The sequence below is a fragment of the Nicotiana tomentosiformis genome, chromosome 7 (assembly GCF_000390325.3).
Source record: "Nicotiana tomentosiformis chromosome 7, ASM39032v3, whole genome shotgun sequence".
NCBI classification, from domain to species: Eukaryota; Viridiplantae; Streptophyta; class Magnoliopsida; order Solanales; family Solanaceae; genus Nicotiana; species Nicotiana tomentosiformis.
This window is the reverse complement of record NC_090818.1, coordinates 119,246,783-119,270,790: the sequence shown is the minus strand read 5'-3', so window position 1 is coordinate 119,270,790 and position 24,008 is coordinate 119,246,783. Positions and strand designations below refer to the sequence as shown.

The 24,008-nt window shown below is 38.3% G+C and overlaps 2 protein-coding genes and 1 non-coding gene across 3 annotated transcripts; 2 read left to right on the top strand and 1 right to left on the bottom strand.

Moving 5' to 3' along the window:
- Nucleotides 1-696: 696 nt before the first annotated feature.
- On the top strand, nucleotides 697-803 carry LOC117279863 (small nucleolar RNA R71). The gene has a single exon (XR_004510295.1). It is a non-coding gene; the product is annotated as a small nucleolar RNA R71 (small nucleolar RNA).
- Nucleotides 804-10,574: 9,771 nt separating this feature from the next.
- LOC104109372 (uncharacterized) lies at nucleotides 10,575-20,626 on the bottom strand. The gene is given in 4 exon segments (XM_018775301.3): nucleotides 10,575-10,675; nucleotides 10,831-10,848; nucleotides 10,850-10,910; nucleotides 20,434-20,626. Coding segments are annotated over 4 exon segments (300 nt in total). The 5' UTR covers nucleotides 20,586-20,626; the 3' UTR covers nucleotides 10,575-10,606.
- Nucleotides 20,627-21,619: 993 nt separating this feature from the next.
- LOC104109371 (transcription initiation factor TFIID subunit 8) lies at nucleotides 21,620-23,638 on the top strand. The gene is made up of 2 exons (XM_009618649.4): nucleotides 21,620-21,725; nucleotides 22,102-23,638. The coding sequence occupies exon 2, from the start codon at nucleotides 22,291-22,293 to the stop codon at nucleotides 23,413-23,415; it is 1,125 nt and encodes a 374-aa protein (XP_009616944.1). The 5' UTR covers nucleotides 21,620-21,725; nucleotides 22,102-22,290; the 3' UTR covers nucleotides 23,416-23,638.
- The last annotated feature ends 370 nt before the right edge of the window (nucleotides 23,639-24,008 follow it).

The window sequence follows — 24,008 nt, the reverse complement described above, 5'->3', positions numbered from 1 at the left end:
TGTGCTGCTAACTTTTCTTGTATTTTACCATTTGTTCCAATGAGTTGTTGCAGCATACCCCTCATTTTTACCATGTTGTTGTCATGTTGTTGATGAGGTGGTTGGTAGGCCAATTGTTGCTGGTGCTGTTGATTATAGCCCTGCTGCCTTTGATAAGGCACAACTTGACCTTGTGGTCGTGCGCCTACAGAATTGGGGTAGTGTTGTGGCAAGTTGGGTCTGTATTGATGGTTTGGTGCCGGTCCCCATTGTTTCCCACCTTGCCTCTGACCTCTAAAATTATTGACATAATTCATGTCTTCTCTGAAGCCCTGGTTGTCATTCTCTCCACTCCACTAGCACACATATGACTGTTTTATGCAAGGAGTGCACAATCCTTCATTTGTTGTATCAATAATGTGCACTTGCTTTGTACCCATCTCATCAATTTTCTTTGTCAGTATGCTCATCTGAGTCATGAGAGTGGCTATGTTCTCTGCATGGGAATTTTTTGGGTCAAGAGCAACAGAATGCACTATTGGTGTAAGTGTCGTACCTCTAGCCATTCAGCCTGAATTTTGATCCATCTTGTCAAGAAGAATCTTGCACTCTGTGAATGTCTTGCTTAAAAATGTACCCCCAGCTGAAGCATCTACATTGTCCTTCAAACTGTCTGCTAAACCCATGTAGAATCTCTGTCCCAGTATCTGATCTGGAATGTCATGGTGTGGACACTTCACTAGCATACCCTTGAACCTCTCCCAGGTTTCTTGCAAGGTCTCAGTTGGTTTCTGCCTGAACTGTAATATCTCATTAATCTGCCTTGCAGTCTTGTTGGGAGGATAAAACTTGTTTAAGATCTGTTTGACTAATTCTTCCCAGGTGGCAATGGAGTTTATTGGGAGCGAATTCAGCCAAGTTTGAGCCTCTCCAGTCACAGAGAATGGAAACAGTAATAGCTTGATGGCTTCAGGAGTCACATTCGGCTGTCTTTGGGTCACACATATTGATAGAAAATTCTTCAGATGTTGTTGTGGGTCTTCCATGTATGACCCGGAGAACAGTCCCTTATTTTGCAACAGATGCAGCATATTGTTGGTGATCTGGAATGTCTCCGCTTGTATCTGAGGTACAGCAATGGCGGTGACTAGGTTATCAGTAGTTGGTTGTTACCAATCATAAAGAGCAGCTTCTGGCACAAGAGGTGCCACCACTCCATTGTTTGGGTCAACCCGATTATTTTGATTGTTTTCGTTGATATCATCCATGTTGTCCATTTTAATTTCGAGTGCGTGTTTTTGTTGTAACTGTTTGTTCTTCTTGTTGGCTCGATTTAATGCCCTGAATGCTTTCTCAGGGTCTGAGAGTCCTTCAAAAAGTTCACCAGTCCTCGAAGAGCTTCTAGGCATACACCTGAGTCACAGGAGAATTCAAACATGAGAATTTCAATGGAAATATTTAAATACCATAAGAAATTGATCTAAACTAAGAATCCTAGCAATTCTTCTAAGTTGTAATAAATAACACTATTAGTTCCCCGGCAACGGCGCCAAAATTTGATCACGCCCAACTATGCCTTGTAAAAAGGACTAAGCGATCGCTGCAAATATAACCCGGTTCAAGTCCGGAGTCGAATCCCACAGGGAACTAACTTATTTACTACAACTTTAAATAATGCTAATGATAAGCTCAGACAACTTTCGGATGCAAGAGTTTTATGAATAATCAGTGGAATTTATTAGCTAAGGAAAAATGATAATAAAATTAGCACTAATCAAGACTAAAATTGAATTCAAGGGTAAAAGGATCTAGGGCTATTGATTTCCCCAATTGCCGGATTAATTCTTAACTCTTTGGCTATAATCTCGCTGTCATACTCTATGAGGATTATGAGTTTCGGGCTACCGTAATTATCTCTCGATCAATTACGATAATTTACTAGAAGCATTCTTAACTACTCTAGTTAACAATTTATGCAACTCAGAATTATCCCACCAAAGCTTCGTTATTTCTAACCCCCACTTTTAAATTCAAGTAATTAATCTCTTAACTTACCCAAAAGTGGTATTGTTCAACAACAATCTAACCAAGTGTTCTTTCTCAAGCAACACAAGGTAACTAGACACGATTAATCAAGGGCCCTTTCAATTAACCACAATACAATACGTAGTTGAACAATCATAGAACAAACACAGGTCGATTATAAGAAAATAAAGTCAAGATTTCATCCAACAATTGGTTCCATCAACCCTAGATAATAGATTTAGCTACTCATACTAATGGAAAATAAATTACTGAAATAATTCATAATTAACAAATAAAAGTATGAAGAAGAAGATGAAAACTCTTAGGAAATTATTCGTCTTCTCTCTCTTGTTCTTGCCTCTAAAATCTTCTAAAACCAGCTATATCTGACTTCTGGGCGAGTTTAGGCTTCATATAGGTTTAGGTTAGTCACCTAAGAAATTACATAATTAACCCTGCGTGTTTGGCTTTCGTCCGCCCGTCCGCGGCCGCGGATCCGACAGCGGATCCGGCCGCGGATTTTCACTGCCTCACTGCCTTGAGTTCGCGGACCAATTCGCGGCCGCGCACCTGGAGGGGTCGTCTCTCTTGCTTTTCTCGCTCCTTTTCGACCGGGCTAACCTTCGATTGGCCTTTCACACTCCATGTTGACTTCAAAACACTCGTTAGCTCCCTCCTAACTCGGAGTAGCTCCTGCAAAGCATCAAATTCTTAATTAAAGCATTTTGTTATCTTTTAGCATTCAAATATCAATAAAGTGCGGCTAAATTAGCGTGTAAGTAGTGTCTAAATTGCATAAATATAGCCTACTATTAGGGGGTTTGAGGAGAAAAGGAAAATGTAAATTTTCATTATTAGTATAAGGTTTCAAATCACATAGTTTTGGTTTTGGAGTTATTTTAAATCATATAGTTTAGGTTTTGGAGTTATCTTTTGCAGCTGACGAAAAGTTTACGTATATATATATTTGTTTTTACTAAATTGATAGAAAATGTACATTTTTATTTATGCAGTACTTAATTATATCATGTGTAGTTTATGTTTTTTTTTTTCTCTACAAAGGCAGGAAAATCACCATTAAATTATCTAAGCACTTGGATAAACATGCTTTGTGTTTCTTCAAATGATGTTTTATAAGTTAATTATAACCTGTTGGATTCTCTAATTTGTCGTGTCGCTAGTCCGTATTCCACAGAACAAGGTACACTTACGGATGTCCTTTTTTCTTAAATAGGTAATAGATACCTCAATCATACTATTTGTACCACGTTTTCATTAGAAAACAAAAATGCATAAATACTAAAGGAGAATTTTAATAAAATAATGAAAAAGAGGGAAAATCAGCTAAAAGTGAATACAGAAAAGATCAATCATATAAAGAGCGCAGCCTGATGCATAAGATATCACACGTTTATGTAGGGTCCGAGAAATGGTTGCGTCACCTAACCCTACTAACATTAGTGTTGCTTCCACGACTCGAACCTATGACCTATAAGTCATACAGAGACAACTTTACCGTTACTCCAAGACTCCCTTCGAAAAGATGGATTGTATGTTTGCAATAAATGACTCAAAAGTAGGAGGCACATGCAATAGACCCAATCCTAAGCATCTTCCATGTTTTTCAGAATTTCATCAACTTTAGGTTCAAGTGCATGTTCATCCATCTTCATTCCAAATAAAAACGAATATGTACGTCCATTTATCATGCATAATGATATTTCAATTCATTTTTTAAGGTGATCAAAATGTTTGAACATGTCTTACACCTATCATTAGACCAACTTTGCGCGAGAGTGATATTCCTTTCTTACATGTTTGAAGCATTTTACATGTCTTACTCTGAATTCTATGACCCTGCTTTTGTCATCTCAAGTTCAAATAGAAGACCAGCACTTCCTTTAACTAGAGAAAACTAAGGGAAGTAACCATGCAGCACATGGCAATATCACCAAAATGCTTGAATTCATAGTATCAACAGAAATTTCAAGCTACAATAGTTTTCCTTTCCGGAGATTTCGGAAAAAACAAAGCACCAATGTAACGACCCGGCCGGTCATTTTGAGTATTACAATCCCGTTTTATCATTTACTGCTCAAATTATACTTTACAGTTATTGTGTGACTTGCCGAAATAATTGGTTCGGGTCCGGTGAGGTTTTGGAATGAGTTGGAACACTTAGTTTCAAGGTTTAAAGCTTAAGTTAAAATAGTGATCGGATGTCAACTTATATGTAAACGACCCCGGAATGGAGTTTTGATAATTTTGATAGCTCCGTATTGTGATTTTCGACTTAGGAGCATGTCCAAAAAATTATTTGGACGTACATAGTGAAATTTGGTTTGAAATGTCGAAAGTTGAATTGGGAAGTTTGACCGGGGGGTTGACTTTTTGATATCGGGGTCGGAATCCAATTCTGGAAATTGGGATAGGTCCATAATGAGAAATGTGACTTGTGTGCAAAATTTGAGGTCAATCGAACGTGATTTGATGTGTTTCGGCATAAGTTATAGAATTTGAAGTTTCAAAGTTCAATGATTTCGAATTGAGAAGTGATTCGTCATTTCGATATTGTTATGTGTATTTTGAGGCCTCGAGTAGGTCCGTGTTATGTTATGGGACTTGTTGGTATGTTCGTACGGGGTCTCGAGGGGCTCGGGTGAGTTTCGGGTGATTAACGGATCAAATTTGGACGTAAGGAAATGCTGGGGTTGCTGCCTACTGGTGTGATCCCACCTGCGAAGCTTTTGATCGCAGGTACGAAGCCGCATGTGCGTGAAATATGTCGCAGAAGCGACCAAGAGTGGGAGTGGGCAGTTCTCGTAGGTGCGAGGAATTTGCCGCATCTGCGAGGCCGCAGGTGCGAAGGTGTTGGCGCAGATGCGGACTGGGGCTGGCCTGGACGAACGCAGGCGCGAAAGGTTTGCGCATTTTCGATCCCGCAGATGCGAGAAGGGCGCCGCAAATGCGAGGTTTTAGAAGGTTGGCATTGTCCGCAGGCGCGCAATTTGTTCCGCAAATGCGGATGCGCAGGTGCGAGCCCAGGAACAGCAGGTGCGAAAATGCCTGGGCAGTGTTTAAAACGAGGGTTCCGAGATTTTTTCTCATTTTGGATATTTTGGAGCTCGGTTTGGGCGATTTTGGAGAGGAATATTTCTACACAACTTGGGATAAGCGTTCTTAACTCCCTTGTGATTTTATTCCATGAATTAATCTTCATTTTTGATGTAATATTATTGAATCTTCAAGAGAAATGGAAGAAAATTTCTATAATGTCACAAAACGAATTTTTCAAGTTTGAATACCGATTTGGAGTCGGATTTGAGTGAAATTAATATGGTTGAGCTTATAATTGGATGGGTTGTCGTATTTTGTGAGTTTCGTCGGATTTCGAGATGTGGGCCCCACAGGTAATTTTTGGGGCGTAATTTCAAATTTTTGTGAAAAATATTAGTATTTTGATATGGAATTAATTCCTATAAATTGTGTGGACTGAATCAAATTATTGTGACTATATTGGAGCCGTTTGGAAGTTGATACGCGCAAAATGGAATTTCTGGAGCATTGTTTAGCTTGCTCGACATTGGATTTGGCTTGTTCGAGATAAGTAATGATTGTAAATCTAGTCCTGAGGGTATGAAACCCCGGATTTTGTATCATTCTACTATTTTTAAGTGACACACATGCTAGATGATAGGCGTGTAGGCGTGCACTGTTGGGGATTGTGACTTGGTCCGTCCCGTAGCAACTGTAAAGTTGTATATTTTGTTGAAACTATATGATACTTATGTGTTTTAGAAAGAGATTTTGTAAATTGGGTTGAATGTCATGTTTGGGCCTTGTGTTAATGCTGTTTGGACTCTTAGGAGACTTTTCTCTCACTATTTCCTATAAAAAAATCTATACTCAGTCGTGGTTATACCTGTTTACTGCATAACTCTATTTTTATTACTCGATTTTGATGCACATAAATGTTATTTTGGGCTGAGCACCCTGTTTTTACTGAAATGCCCGAGTGGCTTGAGAGGTTTATGACTGAGTGAGGCCGGGGGCCTGATTAGTGAGTTTGCCGCAGCATGTTTTATATAGGTCGAGGGCCTGAGTGATTTATGCCATGATTTAGCTTGATATAGCGCTTGGGCTGAAGGAGCCCCTTCAGAGTTTGTACATACCTCCAGTGAGCACAGGTACCTACTGAGTGCGAGTGCTGAGTGCCGATTGACTGGGAGGCATGAGTGATTGTGAGGTATGCCCGAGTGGCAAGAGTGATTGTGAGGTATGCCCGAGTGGCCAGAGTGATTGTGAGGTATGCCCAAGTGGCAAGAGTGATTGTGAGGTATGCCCGAGTGGCAAGAGTGATTGTGAGGTATGCCCGAGTGGCCAGAGTGATTGTGAGGTATGCCCAAGTGGCAAGAGTGATTGTGAGGTATGCCCGAGTGGCAAGAGTGATTGTGAGGTATGCCCTAGTGGCACGAGTGACTCTGAGGTTTGCCCGAGGGGCTGTTTATGATTTCATCATTTTTGCTCACCTTTGCATTTTTTCTCTGTTTGAAAACTGTTGAAAAATATCTTTAAATGATTTTACTGGAACTCGATTTAAACGAGATGTTTTGATTCAAATCCTGATTTTAAAAGCATATGGTATTTTACTGAGATTTCCCGATCTGAACGTTATATGCTTTATTGCTCGTCACTACTGCTCAGGCTTTATTTATTATTGTTACTTACTGAGTTGGCGTACTCAGGTTACTCCCTGCACCTTGTGTGCATATCCAGGTGTAGCTGGACACGGTAGCGATTGTTGATTATTCCGGTTGCAGATTTTTCCGGGGATAGCAAGGTAGCTGCCTGGCGATCGCAGCCTTGCTCTTCTCTCTCTTATCTTCCTTTAGTTATATTTAGCCATTTTCTAGACTGAGTTAGTCTTGATATTGTTAGACAGATTGTAGTAGATGCTCATTAATAGTGACACCTCGATGTCGGGCTTTTCTTTTCTGCACTTTTGCTTTGATTTGAACTCCCGGTTTGTTTTGGAATGAGTCGGCTTGCCTAGTACCACGATAGGCGCCATCACGACAGGTTAGGTTTTTAGGTCGTGACATATTGGTATCAGAGCCTAGGTTACATAGGTCTCACGAGTCATGAGCGGGTTTAGTAGAGTCTTGCGGATCGGTACGGAGACGTCTGTACTTATCTTCGAGAGGTTGTAGAACCCTTAGGAAAATTTTACTTTCTTGTATTCTATCGTGCGGAATTGATTCAGCTTGGAACATAACTCCTTGAATTCCTTCCACGCATTCGTATGTGCACATGAGCGCTCGGTATCGGTTGTGCATTATCTGTTTGTGATTCTACGAATAAAGTTGAGATGTGTGTTCTGTGTTTGTGGTGGTGGGCCAGTCTGGAGGACTTGAGGCCATGGTTAGACCGCATCTTAGGCTCGGTAGCTTCAGTTGTAACCTATACATTTGGACTCATATGTCCGATAATGTCCCTACGAGTGGAATTTATGGCTCGATGAGCGGTGGAATGACTGTGTGGTGAGTATGACGTAACTGCGGAAAGTGTTAAGACGATGTGAATGTGACGAGAAGTGTTTTCTTGAAATGTAAAGGAAGGTCATTGGGTACTTGATTTTTCGTTTTGATGTGACGTACGGCCTCAAGTGTGAACGTTTTGAAGTATCTTTCACGTTGTTAAATTTTGGGACAAATTAAAGTCTCATGTCTGTCAATGAGTTTGGACTAGGTAAATGATATTACTATTTGGTATGGCTTGATGAGAGTATACATTTCAGAAGGGACAGTGTGTTTTGATTTATGGGTACTTCGCTGGTATTGCGGCACTCTCCCGGTTGATCGACTGTTGATATTCAAATTTTTGCCAAGTGGCACGGCAGAATTTTTAAAGTATTTCTCGTGGGATGATTGTGTATGAGAGAGGTGTTAGTCATTCGGGCGTTGGAGGTGGAATCAAATATGGTGATTCATGTGTTCTATGGAATTGGAGATTGGGAGTTCTCAGGAGCAGATTGTTTCATGGTTGTGGACTGTGAAGTTGTGGCTGGAGCTAGCCAGATGATAGAACGTGTTATGATTCAATCATTGTGGACTTTCGGAGGTTATTTATCTATTGGTGGATGACCATAGTTGATTTGGGACCCATTGGTAGGCCCAATTAGGATGTGTATTCTACACTGAGCCGGATTGGTTGGCTCCATACTGCTATTGTTGAAGGATGTATCATTCGGTTGATGTGAAGCTTATTCGTGTTCTGAAATGATCTGTGAGTTACTCTTCTATGCTACGAGGAGTTGTGATTCGTTGGTTACATGCACATATGGTGCGATTCTATTGTGGCCTTATAACGGCATTTGAGCGGGAATAGTATTGGATATTGCTTGGTTGATGGCGTATTGGTCATGTTCTTTCGGGTTTTGTGTGGTATGGTGTCATTTACTTCTCCGTGGTTATGGTAATGCACTTTGGGTACTTGATGTCGAATTGCGCATAGTTATTGATTTTAGCATGGTGGCTTGAGGTATTTCATATGGACTAGTATTTGGATAGGGTCGCATATTGCAACAGAGTTATGTGGAAATATGATTATTTGTGTAAGATTCGTGTGTTGTGGTTCTGCTGTGTGTGATTGGTTCTTAGCATTACGTCGGGGTGGTACCCGTCGAGCTTACGGAACGATTCTCCTGTTTGGGTCATTGTTACGATTGGGTACATTTGAAATGTTGCTACCTGGTGCACAGATTGCACGGGTTGTGGCTTTAGATTGTATTGATGTGTCATGTCACTAGAGTGGTCGTGTTGGATGAGACGAGGTCATTGGGCCTAGTATGGATGCTATCGGATTTGATTGTGGTATAATTGGGAGGATAATATCGGAAGTCGGCTTTGAGATTGGCTATAGTTCGTGTAGAAGGAACGAGAGCTCCATGACCTATTGGTCTAATGAATGGTTATGAATTCGGTATGTCTCTTTCATCATAGGCAGTGTACGAAGGTTTTAGAACGGGGTTTTATCTGATATGAGGTTTACTACCAGCACTAGGTTGATTTGAGCCGATACTATGATTAGAAATCATTGCTTCGAGCATTCGAGCTATGCGGTATTTGAATTTGAGTATTTGATTTATGGTTATCGCTTTTGGTACAACTTGTTCAGACTTTTACGGTATGTAGATGCGAACTTCAGATCTTATATGAAATTTCGGATGTTGGAAATTTGATTCGAAGGCTTGTGGGCTAGGTTGAATTGAGAAATTTCAATTATGCTGTGCTATCAGACCTGTATGGGATAGGGTGACGTGGGATCACCCCCGGGTATGTGCATGGGAAAGTTACATAGCGATTTGATGGCTTTTGGAACAACTCTAGGCACGTTCGAGGATGAACGTATGTTTAAGTGGAGAGAATGTAATGACCCGGCCGGTCGTTTTGAGTATTACAACCCCGTTTTCCCATTTACTGCTCAAATTGTACTTTAGAGTTGTTGTGTGACTTACTGAGACAATTGGTTCGGGTCCGTTGAGGTTTTGGAATGAATTGGAACACTTAGTTCCAAGGTTTAAAACTTAAGTTAAAATAGTGACTGGATGTCGACTTATGTGTAAACAACCCCGGAATGGGATAGGTTCGTAATGTGAAATGTGACTTGTGTGCAAAGTTTGAGGTCGGTCGGACGTGATTTGATGTGTTTCGGCACAAGTTATAGAATTTGAAGTTTCAAAGTTGAACTATTTCGAATTGAGGTGTGATTCGTCGTTTCGATGTTGTTATGTGTATTTTGAGGCCTTGAGTAGATCCGTATTATGTTATGGGACTTTGAGGTATGCCCGAGTGGCAAGAGTGATTGTGAGGTATGTCCGAGTGGCAAGAGTGATTGTGAGGTATGCCCGAATGAAAAGAGTGATTCTGAGGTATGCACGAGTGGCACGAGTGACTGTGAGGTTTGCCCGAGGAGCTGTTTATGATTTCATCATTTTTGCTCACTTTTGCATTTTTTCTCTGTTTGAAAACTGTTGAAAAATATCTTTAAATGATTTTACTGAAACTGGGTTTAAACGAGATGTTTTGATTCAAATCCTGATTTTAAAAGCATGTGGTATTTTACTGAGATTTCCTGATCTGAACGTTATATGTTTTATTGCTCGTCACTACTGCTCAGTCTTTATTTATTGTTGTTACTTACTGAGTTGGCATACTCACGTTACTCCATGCACCTTGTGTGCAGATCCAGGTGTAGCTGAACACGATAGCAGTTGTTGATTATTCTGGTTGTAGAATTTACCGGAAATAGCAAGGTAGCTGTCTGGCGATCACAGCCCTGCTCTTCTCCCTCTTATCTTACTTTAGTTGTATTTAGCTATTTTCCAGACTGAGTTAGTCTTGATATTGTTAGACAGTTTGTAGTAGATGCTCATGACTAGTGACACCCCGATGTCAGACTTTTCTTTTCCGCACTTATTTTTTGATTTGAACTCCCAGTTTATTTTGAAATGAGTCGGCTTGCCTAGTACTACGACAGGCGCCATCACGACAGGTTAGGGTTTTGGGTCATGAAAACCAACATGCTGATACATTGGAGAAACCTATGGAAAGTAAACAGGCCAATTGAAGTAGTACGAGTCTCGTGCTTCTTTATCCATGTACTGGTTCCACTGCAATTAATGAAAACTCAAATGAGAGAAAGAAGCGAGTAATTCCGTCCTAGTTATAAACTAAAAACATTGAAACAAAAATCTTTTTTTTATACAAATCTATAGCGTATAAGGGAGAACATCATTACATAAGAAACTTAAGAAGCATCGAGTACCTTAAATTCGTAATCCTTATTTTTCTTTTAGAGCTTTCTTCCAGTGATGTTGCTCAAAGAGCATGGCTTTGTCATGCCAGCTGCACATAACAACATATTCAAAATCTCAGATACGCAGCAAAAAGGAAGTTTTTAGAAATCTCAGTCATGCAGTAATATGGATGTCGTTAAGCCACCACTTGACACTAGCGATAGCCAACATGACAAAATGTAATGACCTACCGGGGCACAGATTTAGCCATAGTGGAGAGCACCTAGGTCAAACTAAAGTTTCTAAGTTATACTGGCATCCACAACTCAGAAGCATAGTTCTAAAGAGATCAAGAAGGATAAGTGAGTCCCCATCACAAATTATGAACGTTATACAAGCACCATCATGCAGAAAGCTTCGAACGATGTTGTTTAAGAGAAATGAGAAAACGATAGTTAAAACATAGGGATTATGCCTTAGCCTTTGTGCTTAATCAATTATTCCCTCTTACCTTGTATTAGACCTCGAGAGATGAAGACTTTACAATTGTTAGTATAAAGTAATAAACAGATGAGCTAAGGAGAAGAGAACGATGACCCAAGAATTTTCTTGAAAAATGAACTTGGGAAAGACGAGGGAGCCTCATATTACTCTTACTACCCCTTCGATTCACTCAGTCTCCTAGCAAACCACCCTTTTTGCACTGCCTTTTTGCAAAATATAGACCTCTGCCATCTGCATTTCTCCTATCCTACTAGTAAGCAATACATGAAAGATAAAACAATTGATCTCCAACAAGTTGATTAACAAAAGCACTCTACTATTCTCATGTATAGCTTTGGTCTAGTGAATATGAAATGTTTATTCAAAGATGAATTTTATGTTATAATATAGGCGTCTAATATGCTATAACAAGAAATTTTCCAGGTCTTACACCTCTCACTAAACTAAGTTTGCACGAGAGTGATTTTTCTTTGTGAAAAAGCTACAGAAAAAGAAGGGGATGAAGAAGAACAAAATATCAAGTCCAATGAAGAAAATTCCATGACAATTTTTGAAGAATGTGGTAATTATCTCGAAACTCCAGAAGGAGAGAACATGCAGACAAGTGAAGGAAGCAAAGAAGTAGGGTGGATAATTGAAGATGCACAACCTCTAAACTTACAAGATGCAGAGATAGAAAAGGATCCAGAGTTCGAAGCGTCATTATGGGTTCATCAGAATATGACCAGGCTCAGTAAAGAATTTGGAGTGGAATTCCAAGGATGTGAGAAAGAAGCATTAGAGTTATTCACGAAGATTGATGAGAAGAGGCAAGCAAACAAAGAACCTTCAGATATGCAGATGACAGAAACTCCAAAAAGAAAAGTTTCTAAAGAAGTAAAGAACCTATATATTGGGAGCAAATTCAAGAGCAATGGTACTAGAAGTAGGGGGAAAGTATTATTATTCATGATCATTGAAGGTGAATATTGTCTTATGGAATGTGAGGGGGCTAAATCGCTACAGGAAAAGATTGCTGATCAAGAGTTTGATTCACAGTTGGAAAGCAGATGTTTATTGCTTCCAAGAATCCAAGGTAGAAGGGGATATTAGGAAAATTATTAAAGAACTTTGGGCAAATAGATGGAGAAGGTTTGCACAATTGGAAGCTAGTGGGACTAGAGGGGGAATTGTAGTACTTTGGGATAGCAGAATTTGGGAAGGGGAGGTCAGTAGTTTAGGTTCTTATTCAATTACTTGTAAATTCTTTGGAAAAACTCAAGATTTTACTTGGCATTTATCTAGTGTATATGCTCCAAACGATAGGAAAAAAAAAAGAGAAAAGGTTTGATGGGAGTGAGCTGGTGCCAGAGGCCTTTTTCTGGGTCTTGGGTGGTTTGTGGGGATATCTCATCAGAGAAGAAGAACTGCAACATAATTAATAGAGCTATGACTGAGTTTTCAGAGTTCATTGAGGACATGGAATTGGTGGATCTTCAACTGACAGGAGGTACATACACATGGAGGAAAGGTGATAGGCATGATATAGTAAGATTAGATAGGTTTTATATCTCAGTGGACTGGAATGAAGGTTTCATAAACATCAAACAAACTACACTTCATAGAATCACATCCGATCATACAATACACCCCTGATGCTTCAGTGTGGAAATTGGGAACATGTTAGGTCTTATTTTAAGTTTGAAATTTGGTGGCTGCAAACTGATGGTTTCAAAGATAGAATGAAAGGATGGTGGGAGTCTTTTATCTGCGAAAGGAGGCCTGATTGTATTTTATCTTTTAAATTGAAAGCTTTAAAGGAGAATCTTAAAGAATGGAGCAAAACCATTCAAGGAAACCTGGAATTACAAAAAGCAAATATTCTCAATCAAATTGCATAATTGGAAGAGTTACAGGATCAAAGGAACTTGAATATAGAAGAAATCTACACAAAAATTGTCTTGTCAATGGAATTTGAGGAGATTGCTAAACAAGAGGAGGTGGCTTGGAGACAAAGATCCAGAGCTCTTTGGTTGAAACAAGGTGACAGGAACACAAAATTCTTTCATATAACTACAAATGCTCATAGAAGATATAATAATATTGACCAGCTGATAGTTAAAGGAGTAGCTGTGGAGAACACTGTAGCCATCACAAGAGAAATAATCACACTCTACCAGACGTTATATACAGAATCAGAGGTGTGGAGACCACAAGGTAATCTTAGGGATTGCCCTATGATTACCCCGGAGGAGAATCAAATGCTGCAAAGTCCTTTTGGTGAACATGAGATATGGAAAAGTGTTAAGGCATGTGCAGGGGATAATGCTCCTGGACCGGATGGTTATTCTATGGATTTCTTTAGCCATTGCTGGGAAGTAATTCACAATGACGTGGTAGTTGTTGTTCAAAATTTCCATGCTCAAGGAATATTTGAAAAAAGCTTTGTTGCTACTTTTGTAGCATTGATACCTAAGAAGGTTGGAGCTAAGGAGCTGAGAGACTTCAGGCCTATCAGTCTAATTGGTAGCATCTACAAAATCATCTCAAAGTTGTTAACAGAGAGACTTAAGAAAGTGGTGAATAAACGGGTGGATACGCAACAAATAGCCTTCATAAGGGGCAGGCAAAATATGGATGCTATTTTAATAGCAAATGAATGTGTAGATACAAGCTAAGTTGCTCTGACACGGCAGTTTAGGTGCCGCACCCGTATCGATACGACACTAATATGGTTGTGGGCATGAGATCCGTACCGGATCTGGTCAAATAATTTTGGGTACTTTGACCATGATGGACGGAAAAATTCAAGACAAGATACAATTTGATTCCCCAAATCAGAACCAAAACAAGCGTAAATTTGAAGAAAATAGCATACCTTATTTAGAAAATTAATTGTTTACTTATCTAAAACTTGAGAATAAAAAATAATTCACACTTTACAAGCTATACGTAAGTATTCCATAAAATTTCTCATAATTTAGAGATATTTTTATATTTTTATTTTATTTTAAATTATTTTTAGCCGGATCTCCGCACTCGGGTCCGTACTAGGATCTTTATCCCCAAATCTTAAAATTTACATTTCAAAAGATTCGACCTTTAAATCTGCACCCGTGTCGGACACCCACACCCGCACCCGTATCCGAGCAACTTAGGATACAAGAACCAAAAGCAAAGAACCTGCGATAATATACTAATTGGATATTGAGAAGGCATATGATCATTTAAATTGGAATTTCCTACTGGGAACTCTCATGAAAATGGGCTTTGGAGAGAGATGGATTAATTGGGTCAAATTTTGTATCAGCAAGGTCAAATTCTCAACACTAGTTTATGGTTCTCTAGCTGGATTCTTTCCTTCTCAAAGAGGTTCGAGACAAGGGGGTCCCTTGTCCCCCTTCCTCTTTATCATTTCCATGGAAGGTCTAAATCATATGTTACAGATAGCTCAAATCAACAACTAGATTAGGGGTTTCAAAGTGAATTCCAGGATTGGTAGCAATTTGGTGATATCTTATCTTCAATATGCAGATGATACATTGGTCTTTTGTGAAGCTGATAAGATCCAACTGATGATGTTGAGGGTGATCTTCATTCTTTTTGAAGCCACATCTGAATTACACATTAACTGGAACAAAAGTTTTATATATCCCGTTAATGAGGTGGAAGAAATTCATAGTTTAGTTGGAATTCTTGGAGGAAGGATCGGGGAGTTGCCAACAGTTTATTTGGGGATGCCTTTAGGGGCCAAGAGTAATTTAAAGGGGATATAGAATAGGGTGTTAGAAAAATGTGAGAAGAAGCTGACAAATTGGAAAAATTGGTATTTGTCCTTGGGGGTTAGATTGATTATAATTAATTATGTGCTTGATGCAATGCCTACTTATATGATGTCTCTTTTTTCCATTCCAGCAAATATATTGAAAAGGATAGATGCATTACGAAGAAACTTCCTTTGGCAAGGTAACAGTGAATTTAAAAAAATCCATTTAGTTAAATGGGTGTCTCTTTTAGCTAGCAAAAAGGAAGGGGGTCTTGGGATCAAGAGTTTGAAAGTCCAGAACCAAAGCTTGATGATGAAATGGCTATGGAGATTTGCAGCAGAAGATCAGCCACTATGAAAACTTGTGACTAAAGAAAAATATGAGATGGAAGGAGAATGGACAACCAAAGTAGTTAATAGTCCATATGGAATCAGTCTCTAGAGATCTATTAGAAATTTGTGGCCTAAAATGATGATCAAGCCTAGAGTCAGAGTTGGGGATGGAATGAATCCTTCTGGGAAGACAATTGCCTAGGTCAAGGAGCTTTGAAACAACTTTTTCCAGACATTCACTCCCTAAATCAACAGCAAGCAGCAACACTTGAAAAGGTATGGGCAAACCAAGATTGGAATCTAACCTTCAGAAGACTTCTAAATGATTGGGAGATTGGCAGAGTAACGCAGTTCTATAATACTCTAGATTAGTTTAAATGGACTTCAACTAGAAAAGACTGCATGATATGGCAAGGGCATAGGCAAGGCAAGTTTTCAATTAAATCTGCCTATAAGGAGTTCAAATTTTTAAATAATCAGATTGGGTGTTGGCCATGGAAGATGATATGAAAAGTTAAGATTCCATACAAAGTTGCCTGCTTTACATGGTTATTGACAAAAGAAGTAGTGTTGACTCAGGATAACCTTATTAAGAGAGGTTATCAACTTTGTTCCAAGTGTTACTTATGTGGACAAGAGGCAGAGATAATAAATCATCTCTTTTTACATTGTAAATGGACAACTCAGTTATGGAGGATATTCATTAGTTTGAGGAGCATCAGGTGGACTATGGCAAGAAGAATATTTGAGGTACTAGCATGCTGGAACAGTGAGGGTATCTCTTCTGGAGAGAAAGAGAGGTGGAGGATTGTCCCTGCTTGCGTTTGGTGGATAATTTGGAAAGAAATAAATCAGAGATGTTTTGAGGACAAGACGAGTAGCATCCAAAAATTGAAAATGAAATGTTTTGCCATGTCCTATTTTTTGTGTAAACAAGAAGTCTTAGAAGAACCTGAATCTATTTTTGATGTATTAGAATCCTTATGAGAAGACTAAGGACTAGGAGTTGCTTTGTTTCTTGTAAATATGGGGGACTACACACCCTTTGTGTTGTTTGTTATTAATATACAAATATGTTACCTTCTCAACAAAAAAAACTCTGATCAAGAACAGATTTACTCATATCTATTTTGCAATATAGACTGACTCAATATCTTTTACTCTAACCTTCAAAGAGAAACCCGTAGGGTAAAGTCAAGCCCTTTATTTATCATAATGATATTAGTAACAACTCCATTAAAAAAAATAAGGAACTTACAAGGTAAAAAACATATCTCGCCTGTAGTTTTTACAACACCAAATGGACCTCTAGTATACTTCAATTGTTACATCATAAGTTGATATATCACTCAACCATCAATACCATGCCTGATCCTAAATCAGTTGCATTCTGCTATATGAATTCCTATATCAATTATGCTGTACTAGGACCTATTTTATTTCAATACTAATAGCATGTTTGGCCAAACTTCTAAAATCAGCTTATTTTAAGAAGTGCTTTTCTCAAAAGTACTTTTTAAAAAAGTGCTTTTGGTGAGAAACAGTTTGTGTTTGGCTAATTAATTTAAAAAGTACTTTTGAGCAGTAATTAGTGTTTGGCCAAGCTTTTGAAAACTGCTTCTAAGTGTATTTTTCTCAAAAGTGCTTTTGGAGATAAGCTACTTTTTTCTACTTCTCAAAAACGGCTTATGCTTCTCCTCAAAAGTACTTTTTCCTTCCAAAAGCTTGGCCAAACGCCTCAATTTTTGGCCAAAAGTGCTTTTGGCCAAAAAAAAAGCACTTTTGGCCTAAAAATAAACTTGGCCAAACAGGCTATAAATAACTTGTTAAAAGCAAATTAGAAGTCTAAAGACTAGAGGTTCTCTAGATAAACTCGTTATCCTTAGACGGACATAACTTCCTGACCAAATTATAAAGATTAGTGACACACTAAACCTAATGTAAGTCTAACAACGCTTCAAAAGCTCGAGAAAGGTATGTAAGTGTAACAATAACTAAACCTTAATTCTCAACTAGTTGGCATCACCTGTATAGATTCAGGGGTGGATTCACATAGAGTTGATGTGTGCTCAAGCGCCCACTGTGTTTGACTTGGGATGACTGATAAGTCACCCTCTTCCACTCTACAGAATCATACATGAGATTTTCACTTCATACTGCAGTGTTCCAAGAAATGTTGGCTTTTCAGATTGCCCCCATGCATGCAAAGGAGTCAAAACAAGCAGAAGTACAGCTCATCTATCAGAGAAAAAAAGAATAAATGGATCTACGAATGGTTAAGTAAGATAAATCTGAGGTTGATCCAGATTTTCCCCCATTTTTGCATCATAGACCAAAAATAGTAGTTCTAGCGATTGACTCGGATAAGGGGACTAAACAAGAATAAGAGGGATCCACTTAGATTTGTTCAAGTTATACGTTTCATCGCAGTGTTGTTCGATCATTATCAAACTGCCTGTAATCTTTTTCTATCCGTGAAGATCTTACCAGAGCGCCTTCTAATTCTAACATGTCCCTTCACTGCTTATCTATAGACTAGCTAATTTGGAGATTTTTTCACGATCTTACAAAAGTATCTTGCATGACCTCTCTCATTCATCCTCTATATACGCTACTTGTAGTCTTGTATCCTTTTAAGATATGAGCATTTCTTTTTTTATCCAATCTTAAGTGGGCGCACATCCATCTTAATACTTATTTGATAAGGTAAGGTACATTCACCATAATATTTGAATGTAATATGATTTTCACCTTATGGATATGTTGGACTTTTGGGAGTGGCCTCAGTGGTGGACAAGATAGGAGAAGTGAGGCTTAGATACTTTGAACATGTGAAGAGGAGGAACACAGTGCCCCAGTGAGGAGGTGCGAGAGGTTGACATTGATAGGTATAAAGAGAGGTAGAGATAGACCGAGGAAGAATTGGTTAGAGGTGATTACAAGACATGGCACATCTTCAGCTCACCGAGAACATGACCTTACAAAGGAAAGCATAGAGGCCGAGGATTAGGATAGAAAGTTAGTAGGTAGACGAGCGAATAAGATGGAAGGTTAGTAGGTAGCCGAGCGATTCCTCTCCTTTATGTGGGAAACATGATTCTAGTTTAGAGCACCTTAGTTGCTCCCTCTTCTCCTCACCAGTATTATTGTTATTATACTATCTTTATCTTACTCTTCAATTTTATAACTACTAATATTTCTTTTACTTTGGTTAGTTGTACTATATTTTGTTGTCATTACTTTTTTGTTGTACAATATTTTTATCATAGGCTTTTTACTCTTGTATTTTTCAAACCTATTTTGAAAAATGCTTTTCTTGAGCGAAGAGTTTATTAGAAACAGTCTCTCTACCCCACAAAGGCAGAGGTAAGGTCTACCTAGACACCACCCTTCGCAGACCCCACTTGTGGGATCACACTAGATATGTTATTGTTCTTGTTGGATATGTTGGACTATAAAATCCCAACATGCACTCCTCTATACATTTTTGTTCTTACAACCGTTATACGAAACTTTTCTCGCATTTTTTTTCATAAAGCTCCCATTTCAATCCTCCTATATTTTAATTATACAAGTAATATTTTTATCTATCAAGCCATTCTATTGAAAAACTACCTAAATAATAAGTAGTTTGCATTTAGACACCATAGCCCCACCTAATTTCACCTCACCTGCCTTCTTCTTATAGGTACATACTTCTACTTATCCTAAAACATTACTCTCTAGAGGGTTTCTCCATATTTCTAGTTATTGTTTGATTTCCTTGTTTGTTTCAGTAATTAACACAATATTATCTGCAAATAATATCTCTTCAAGACCTCATCTTGAATACTATCGGTTAGCTCACCGATAACTAGGTAAACGAATATGGGATAATGTGAATCCCTGGTAACCCATGGTTATGGAAACTCCTCTTACTCTCTTTTACTATCTCAAACTTGTGACTGCTCTCTCATACATAAATTATATAGTATCAATATATTTCATATAATATTATTTCTTCTCAACCACTTATCAATTGACTTTTATTGGCGTTGTATCATATGTTTTCTATAAGCCAATGAATAGAGTATGCAAATACTTATTTTTCTATGAATTTCATCAACTTTCCTAACCAAAATAGCGACTGTTGCATATCTAGACGTACAAATTCAAACTAGTTATCAATTACCCTTACAATGTCCTTACGTCTATGCTTCATCACTCTTTCCCAAAGTCTCATCATATAACCTATAAAATTTGATACCATCATAGTTAGCACAAATTTGAGTATCTCCTTTGTACACACACACACACACACACACACACACACACATATATATATATATATATATATATATATATATATATATATATATATATATATATATATATATATATATATATATATATATATATATACACACACACACTCTTTGTCCACTGCTTTGGCATCTTTCTACTCCTTAACATATCCTTGAATACTTGGTTAGCCACACTACTCGAAACTTTCCACGACACTTCTAAACCTTAGAGAATCACCTGGACAACAGGCGTTTCTAGACTTCATATTTTTCATTGCATCTTTCAAACCTAATTTTACAAGTGAAGCAAAGGTTTTGTGACGCTAGTCTCATTATTTGCATCGAGCAATTGATCCAAATATCATTTGCATCTCTATTTGACTGTACTATCTCTTGTCAAAACTTGTTGGGGATCATTTCCTAATACGCTTAACTTGATTCAAATTTTAACCTTCTTTTTTCTCAGTCGTGCTAACTTACACGTCTTCCTAACTTTTCTCCCTTTTTCGTTTCCTAACTTTTAGTACAAGTCATCTAATGCTTTTACATAGGGCTTTGCTAATCCCATATGCTTCTTACTTAGCTCTCTTATAACCACAAGTTTATGCTACTCCAAAAATATTGTAAGCATACTAAATAGAACAACAAATTAGTGGCATAAAGATTAACCCTTTATCAAATTAACAAAAATATGAAAAAGAGACATTTGGGGCTATTCAAAGTGAAAATATGAAAAAGAGACATTTGGGGCTATTCAAAGTGAGTACTTGTATTGATTGGAGAGAGTCCACATGTAGGGATTGATAAAAGTGAGGGCGGAGAAAGCAGCGGACCCTATCCATATGTTCACGAACCATTCCGGGTCGGCCTGTGGCACTCCCGGGTCGCCCCGATACGCGTTCCCAAAGTACTTCTCCATTTTCTTCTTCTTCTTCTACTTATCAAGCGTTAGGAGGTTTCTGGGCTTATCCCAATATATCCATCTTGTGTTCCAATGAACAAATTATATAGCTCTTTTGCAATTGTGGTATTGATAACTTTTGGAGTTTCACACTTTCCCCCTTGAACTTCTCATACTTTTCAGAAACATCATAGTGGAAAAAATATTTACGTAACTAAATCATTTACATAAGGTAATCATAAGTAAAATATTTGTCTCTGTTTGACCTATACATCACGAGTTCGAGCCGTGAAATCAGCCGTTGATACTTGTATCAAGGTAGGTTGTCTACATCACACTCCCTTAGAGTGCGGCCCTTCTCGCACCCTGCGTAAATGCGGAATATTTTGTGTACCGGATTGCCCCTTAATTATAAGTAAAATATTTATAATAGTATTAATTGATAATCAATTTTAAAAAATATACTAATTGATTTGTTGTTATATATTTGATTATATTGATAGTATATATAACTTAAATCTTTCGATAATATTTTTAAGAAAAAATATAAGTTATATGAATCGCTATAGTTTAACTTATGTTAATAAAGATCTTACTTGAATATGATCTATTTTATAGGCTCGTATCATTGTATCCTTGAGTTTTAAGGAAACTAAAATCTAAGTCAGGTTGATGAGGCATGGCCATGGGACTAAAAACGTCAATGACTTCTGGAGTTGTAGAGCAGTAGAAGATCATTCTGATAGATGCTCAAATCTTTTAAAAAAATACCTATATTAATAGGTTAATCATAGTTTAATCAGTAGCATAATATCTCTTTTCCATTTTCCTCCCCCCGCCCCCCCACACACACACCCCCCCACCCAAACCCCAAATGTAATAAAAAATGTAAAAACAAAATCATAGTTTAAGCCTTAGTTGTGGGTTTTGACTTTTGAGGATTTCTTCTCACAATCGTACAGGGCTCAACTGTGATTTTACTAAACTAGATGGACTCATGTGCTATTATTAGAATGTAAATTTTTCTATAAAAAAGGTCCCGCCCCTCTACTCGACCCTCCACTTTCTCGATCCAAAACTTCATTTCTGTGTAACGTTAGGGTTTATCAGATTTCTCCATTAAACCCTTCTCAAGTTCAATTACTCTCTGAAGCAGCTGTAAGTATTCACTTTCATACATTCCCTGTACATGTATACTTGCACATTGGGCATTTGGGGTTGTACTTTTTCTCGTTTAATGCTGCCTAATACCTAGGGTTTTTATTAATTACCAAGTGGCGTACATGAATCGTTGAGCTGTGTATTGGATTTTCTTGAAGAATTCACTGATTCTTTGATCTGGAGTTCTCATTATCTCAAAGTAGTGATTTTTATTTTCTGGGAAAAGCCAGTAGTTTAATATTCATGTCTACTTGTACTTTGGGCAACTGGGGTTGTTCCAACATTCATGTCTACTTGTACTTTGGGCAATTGGGGTTGTTCTTTTGCTCCTTAATGCAGCCTAATTCCTAGGGTTTTATGTATTGCAATGTAGGGTGTAGAGATCCTGAACTGCATATTGAGTTTCTTGAGAATTCAGATTCTTTGATTAAGCGTGCACTTTTGATTGTTGGATTTCTATAACGTCGCCAAGTTGTGAACCTTTTCTGTTAAAGACACGAGTTTGAGCTGAGTGGTGAGGTTTTTGAGTAAAAGAAACCCTAAATGATTCAAGAATTTGAATATGACCGATGGAGGTAATGCGGAGGGTAAAAGGGAGAAAGAGAGTAATGTGGATAATACCGGGGAAGAAAGAGCTGGTTTCGACGATTTTGGAAGAGCAATATCGAGGATTGCTGTGGCTCAAATATGTAAAAGCATTGGGTTTGAGAGCTTCAATGAATCTGCCCTTGAATCACTTGCAGACGTTGCGATTAAGTATATAATTGACCTAGGCAAGACTGCTAGTAGTGGTGCTAATTTAGCTGGGAGAACACAATGCAATGTGTTTGATGTAATTCAAGGATTAGAGGATATGTGTGCCTCCACTGGTTTTCTGCGCGCATCAGAGGCAAACCATTGTGGGTTAAATTCTGGTGTTGTTAGGGAGATGGTTGAGTATGTGGAATCTGCTGAAGAGGTTCCCTTTTCTCAATCTCTTCCTCATTTTCCTGTGGTAAAACATCCGAGGATGATACCCAGTTTTTCACAAATTGGTGAAACACCGACATTTAAGCACGTACCGCTGTGGTTACCTGCATTTCCTGATCCCCATACTTATATACGGACTGCTACGTGGAATGAGAGGGCATCAGATCCTCGAGCTGATAAAATTGAATTAGCAAGGCAGCGAAGGAAGGCGGAAAGATCTTTGTTAAATTTGCAACAGCGATTGGTGTGCAATGGTTCAGCAGTAGCATCAACTTCTAAACAGGCAGATGATGCCGATATTGCATCAAGTGTTAGTAAAAGCGAAAATCCATTTCTTGCAAAACCTTTTCAACCTGGTGAGAAAGATGTGGACGCAATTGCTCTTCCGGCTAAACTTTCCACTGAGGTAGACGATAAAAATCACATTTCTTTGCTGGAGACGTTCTCTCCTGCAATTGAGGCAATGAAGGATGGGCTTTCCGAAACAGTAGATGGCGTGGAGAAAAATCTTCCAGACAAGAGGCCTGCTGTCTGTTTAGATTTTAGAACTGGAAAGAAAGTCTTTGGTGATTCTTTGGATCTGAGGCTTTTGAAAAAGGGTTCTGAGAGAAAAGCTTCCTTTTTCAGGCGAGATGAAGAAAGAGATGATAAGAAGAGGAGAGCCGAGTTAATACTGAGGCAATCTAGGGAAAATCAGCAGGAGTTAACCCAGTTGTAAATTAGTTCATGGATTGGTTAGCTTGATTGGGGTACTTCCGTTCCCTGTTCAAAACAGCAGCAAGTGATTAGGGTTAGGTAAAAGTCAGCCATACTGTAATTCTTCTGTGAATGTCACAGAGTCTATCTGGATGTTGAGATGTAGTGTAGAGCATTTTTTCAAGGTTAGTCATTGTTCGTTCTCTAATGAATTTATCTCAGTGAGAATCTTTTACTTTTGCAAATGTAAGTTTCTCCTTCTATTTACTCCACCCACCCACTCCCCCTCCCTCTATAAAAAATGAAAGAAAAACACAAACACACATGCACACTCACTCGCGCACAAACAGAGAAAAGGAAAGCAAATGAAAAGGAGGGAAAAGAGTAGGAACGCAAGATTTTTATGAACGGTGGTGTTGATCTTTGTATCTATTTGCTTTTGATGGCTGTGAAATTTTCATTATTCAGATTTTTAATGCAGAAGTTTGAATGTGGGGTTGATGGATGTAGCATGAAAGTTGATGAGAAAATTATATTTGTTGTTGCTCTCTTAATTAGGAAAATGATTGAACTGGTCCCTTTTACATTCTTTTTCTTCATTTCATACAAATTGGT

Coding starts and splice junctions, on each gene's coding strand:
- LOC104109371 (XM_009618649.4), top strand. CDS start 22,291: ATGACCGATGGAGGTAATGCGGAGGGTAAAAGGGAGAAAGAGAGTAAT.